Consider the following 5,459-nt stretch of genomic DNA (forward strand, 5'->3'; position numbering starts at 1 on the left):
CAGTACCTTTCTCAGATCACCTTGCAGTGCCATTACTTATTGCCCCGTTTTCCATCCTGCCTGCTCCTGCAGCTTCATTTGTCTTCACCTGTCAGGAGTTGCTCTGTTTGCAGACAGCTCTCACTTCTCCTCCTGCCTACCTCTCCTAATGCCCACCTTCCCTCCTGCCCACCTCTCCTAATGCCCACCTCTCCTCCTGCCCAATTCTCCTCCTGCCCATATCTTCTGCTGCCCACATCTCCTCCTGCCCAATTTTCCTCCTGCCCACCTCTCCTGCTGCCCACATCCCTTTCTACCCACCTTCCCTCCTGCCCACCTCTCCTAATGCCCACCTCTCCTCCTGCCCACATCTCCTCCTGCCTAATTCTCCTCCTGCCCATATCTCCTGCTGCCCACATCCCGTTCCATCCCCCCCTCCCCTCCTGCCCACCTCTCTTAATGCCCACCTCTCCTCCTGCCCAATTCTCCTCTTGCCCAATTCTCCTCCTGCCCATCTCTCCTCCTGCCCACCTCTCCTGCTGCCCAATTCTCCTCCTGCCCACCTCTCCTGCTGCCCACATTCCTTTCTACCCAACTCCCCTCCTGCCTACCTCTCCTGCCCCACTGGCATCTCCATGCCCACTTGGCTGGGAGCTGGACACCTTCCCCCATCAACAGCCAGGGTGGGCAGTGCCCCCCTGCCCATCCCATCCCCCTGGGAAGGGGGAGCTGGTTTCACACCTGGCACAGCAGCAATGGGCCAAGTTTGTGGATGGCCACAGTCCATGAAGCCCCTCGCTCCAAATCCTGCTTCATCTTGGAATGAGGAGCTGCCCCCGTTAGCCCGGCAGCCTCTGGCATGGTGCAGGGACACTTGGAGAGGACATGGATCCTGTGGCTGGAACAATCAGGTTGCATCCCACCCCAAACCCAGGGATGAAGCCCACCAGGAGGGGAGAAGCCACTGCCAAATGAAGAGGGTCAGTGGTGTCTGCTGGGGACAGGCTCTGGGGTCAGCAGCAGGTGGAAGAAGGCACTAGGAAAGGTGGAGAGACCCCATGGATGGGTCCTGCCCCAGAGGGGCCCCTGGGAAGGGGCTGCCAAGTGGCTGTGCATGGGTGGAGAAGCCGCAGCAGCAGGAGGAGGAGGAGGAGGAGGAGAAACTCCTCTGCCACTGCCAAGCTCCCCCGTGGCACACAGCATCCCGCAGGACCACGTCTCCCCTGCCCAGGCATGTGGAGAGGAAGGAGGGGGAGAAGGGGAAAGGCAGGGAGCTATGCCTGCCGGCTCAATCCCTCTTTTCTTCCCATGCCAGGATGCCTCAGTGCCTGCAAACTGTGCCCTCTTTGTCAGCCAGGCCAGGCATCCCCTGCCTGCTGCAGGCTGGGCACACGGTGAGGAGTCACCAGGTGACCTGTCCCGGCGAGGGGACACTGCCCTGCCTGCCCCTGGGCTGCCCCACGCTGCTGGGGGAGCTGGCAGGGATGAGCTCCCAGCCACGTAGGTAGGAGCCAGCAGGAGGGAGAGACTCCTCTCCTGCTCCCAGCAGCACAGCCCTGCGCGTTTCCTGGAGGGATTTCAAGCTGCCTCACTCCAGGACACTGTGTGTGCTCATTCAGCCCAGGACTCTCCTCTGTGCTCATTTATCCCCAGGCAGGAGGAACAGCCACAGCTGGAGTTCTCTGGCTGTCGGTGCCAGGTGCTGTGGGCATGGCACAGGGTGGCTGTGGAGCCCGTGCCAGGCCACAGGGCTCAGGAACAGGTTTGCCTTGCTCCCAGCTCCCAGCCCTGCTCTTCTTTGGGTGCCAACCCTCGTGGCTGAGTGTCACAAGAAGGTCCATCCCCAGGCCTGGTGACACTCCTGTCCCTGGTGGGTGCTGTCCCTCCTCCTGTCAGGGCTGAGCAGGGCAAATCTGAGCTGGGAAATGGTTTCACTTCAGAAATTAAGCAGAAGTTGTTTACCAGGATTTACATCAGCCCTGAGCATCCTGCAGCTCCTTGGGGGAAGGGAGAGCTGGATGAAACCCACAGTGAATCGTGTCGCCAGCGAGCGTAGCATAAATATAGCTCCATCCAAAGATGCCTTGAGCTCCATCGAAACAGGCCTTGAGCTCCACCGAAATGTGCCTTGAGCTCCTGATACCAACCTGGTCTCAGAGCTTCCACTCTGCTTGGCCAGAGAGCATCCAAGTCCCTTCTCCTCCCTCCCATGCAGAGCCAGCTCTGGGTTCCTTGGAGCACAACTGTGTGACCTGACCCAAATTCAGGCCACATGTCCCATATCTCCATCCTCTCCTCCTCTCTAACAGAGAAACCCATAAATCAGGATTTTGCAAGCAAATCTCCACTGGGATGGAGGTTTCTCACAGGCTTGAGGTGAAAAGGGGAAGATGAGGTGAGTGCACACAGGAGATGTCAGCAGCTGTGGTTTTTTTGGCTAGGAGTCACTCAGGTCTCCTGATTCTCCAGCTCTGCTGCCAAGTCCATGCATGGATTGCCAGGCCCTGGGGTGCAGCTCACCCTTCCATCAGGCCTGACACTGCTGATGGTTTCCTCCCCGTTTCTCCCCCACCAGGTCCCTCCAGCACCATGCATTGGGTCACCATCCTCCTCCTCTCTGGGCTCTGTGGGGCCTCCCTGGCCCAGTACAACGAGGAGGAAGACCTGGCGTGGCTGCAGTACTACATGCGCCAGTCCCGCGTCTCCTCCTACAACTACATGCCCTACTACGAGGATGAGAACCCTCCCTACGTGTACTCCTACCCCTCAGCTCCGGACACAGAGCCAGAGCTGGGCCCTGAGCCCCAGCAAACCTCCTCCTGGCAGTGTCCCCAGGAGTGTGACTGTCCCCCGAACTTCTCCTCGGCCATGTACTGCGACACGCGCAACCTGCGCTACCTTCCCTTCGTGCCCTCGCGCATGAAGTACGTCTACTTCCAGAACAACCACGTCACTGCCATCCAGGAGGGAGCCTTCGACAATGCCACCGAGCTGGAGTGGCTGGCGCTGCACAACAACCAGATCAGCAGTGAGAAGATGGGCAAGAGGGTCTTTGGGAAGCTCAGGAACCTGGAGAGGTTGTACATGAACAACAACAACCTGACCAAGGTGCCCAGCCCACTGCCTCGCTCCCTCAGAGAGCTCCACTTGTCCTACAATCAGATCTCCAGGGTCCCCTCCAACGCTCTGGAGGGTCTGGAGAACCTCACCGCCCTGTACCTCAGCCACAACTTCATTTTTGAGATGGGAGCATCCCTCAAAGGGCTCAAGTCCTTGATCCTTGCTGATCTGAGCTACAACCACCTCAGGAAAGTCCCTGATGGGCTCCCAGCATCCTTGGAACAGCTCTACCTAGAGTACAACTACATCAACACCATCCCTGATGACTATTTCAAGGTGTCTCCCAGGCTGCTCTATGTCCGGATGTCCCACAACAGCCTGACAAATCAAGGTCTCTCCAGCAACACATTCAACAGCAGCAGCATCCTGGAGCTGGACCTGTCCTACAACCGACTCCAGAAGATCCCTCGAGTCAACACCAACCTCGAGAACCTCTACCTGCAGGGCAACCAAATCAATGGTGAGCAGAAATGGTCAGCCGAGGGGTGGTGGTGAGGGAAGGGTGGTGCAGGGGATGGTGGTGCAGGGGATGGGGAGATGGGGATGCAGAACCTGTAGCAAAGTACCTGGGGTAATGGTTTGAGCAGGCAGCTGGAATCTGGGACACTCCCAGGTGGCTCTGAGCAAGGCAGGAATGGGACCTGTTGTGTCCAAACAACGCAGAGCCAAAAACTCCTGGGTAATCCATGGACCATTGCGCTGGTTTTACTGGGCATTATCAGAAGCCTTTGGAGGTGCCAGAAACCAGGTGGTGCCCCAGCTGGGGAGGGACAGTGGCTTTGGTCCATCAGGGCACACAGGCAGAGGGTCACCAGCAGTGGACAGAGCTGGGGGGTCCCCACATGCCACCCTGAGCAGTGCCAATGCAGGGGACAGGGATGTGCCCCATGGTCCCTGGTGGTCTGCAGTGCCCAGGGCCAGCACAGCCCCCTCTTCCCTCCTCCCACAGTCCCATCCACGGCCCCAGAGACCCCAAGGGTCAGTCTGCAGCCAAGGGGCTCAGCTTCACCAGCACTGGGCCAGACAGGAGCTCTCAGCAATTGGAGCCTTCAACTCAGCATCTTCTGCCAGGTCTGAAATGACTCCACTTAATACACAAATAAATAAAAGGAACAGATTGTTCTGGGGCTGCTATTTATAAAGATAAGCTAGAAAAATAAACCCCCGAGCAATCTCCTGGCAAAACCAAGCCCTGCTCCTTTCACCTGCCAGACCCCGAGGGCAGGACCCTCCCGGAGGATGCTGGATGGGAATGGGGCTGGGGATGTGTCAGTGCAGCCATCAGCTGTTGCAGAGAAAACACACAACCCCGCACCGGGGAAGCGACAGAAACAAGAACAGATTCCCAAATGTTTGCTTTCAAAAGCTGTAGCTGTTCCCGTCTGCCCACAAATGCCACGAAGCCACGGCGGAGCCGCTCGAGTTTGGCAGGGCTGCAGTTTCTCCAAACGCTGCCGGTTCTGCCGCTGACCTTTCCAGCATCCCCGGGACCGAGGGATGCGGGTCCAGGTGTGCAGCACCACCCCAAGCTGCATTTGGACCGGGGTCGTGTGTCCCTCCAGCCCCCCCGGAGGTCCTCGCTGTGTGTGCAGCTCCCCCAGTTCCCAGTCTGTGGGTGCAGGGGTCCCCCCGCATCCCACTGCCTTCCCAGCGGCATCCCGGCCTGGAGCTTTGCTGCCCTCTAGTCCCAAATCCTGCAGGAAAAATGTATGCGGGAGTTTGTTCCATCTCCTCCTTCCAAATCCAGCCTGGGCTGGGCTGGAATTTCCCTGTCTGGTGCTGGCAGTGGATGAAGGGAGAGGGGATGTCTGGGATGGGGACAGGGACAGGGACATCCTCCCTCCCGGCCACTCTGCCTGGGGGTTCAGGGGCTGGAGGCTGCAGCATATGAAGCCTCAAAAAGAAGCTGCAAAGGCAATTCCTGATGAAAAGCAATGTGTTTATCTGGCTCCCCTTGGCTTTGAGCTCTCCATCCAGGCTGGGCAACAGAGCCAAGGACTCTGCTTCCAAACCCTTGGCCAGGCACAAACTCATGGGCTCCTCTGCCTGCAGCTTGGGGGCATCAGGAACCCTTTGAGCTAAAGAGTGTTGAGCCCAAATTCACAGGAAAAATTGGCGATTTGGGGCTGTTTTCATTCTTTCCTAACACAAAGAGCTCAGCCCCTCAGCCCAGAGCAGCCTCTCTGCCACATCTCCCATCGCTCCCCAGAAACCTGCCCCACCAGGAGGGTTTGAGGGGGCTGAAACCTGTGCTGAGCTCCATCTCCTCTCCCCTGCAGAGTTCTCCATCAGCAGTTTCTGCAGCGTGGTGGACGTGGTGAACTACTCGCGGCTGCAGGTGCTGCGGCTGGACGGGAATG

General features: G+C 58.4%; 1 protein-coding gene across 1 annotated transcript; it reads left to right on the forward strand.

Annotated features, from left to right (window-relative positions):
* Window positions 1-2,560: 2,560 nt before the first annotated feature.
* On the forward strand, window positions 2,561-5,459 carry FMOD (fibromodulin; the record flags this gene model as incomplete). Its single annotated transcript, XM_009084764.1, has 2 exons — window positions 2,561-3,559; window positions 5,379-5,459. Coding segments are annotated over exons 1-2 (1,072 nt in total), but the record flags the coding sequence as incomplete, so codon positions are not given.

Source organism: Acanthisitta chloris, unplaced genomic scaffold (assembly GCF_000695815.1).
Source record: "Acanthisitta chloris isolate BGI_N310 unplaced genomic scaffold, ASM69581v1 scaffold7711, whole genome shotgun sequence".
In the NCBI taxonomy this organism is placed as follows: domain Eukaryota; kingdom Metazoa; phylum Chordata; class Aves; order Passeriformes; family Acanthisittidae; genus Acanthisitta; species Acanthisitta chloris.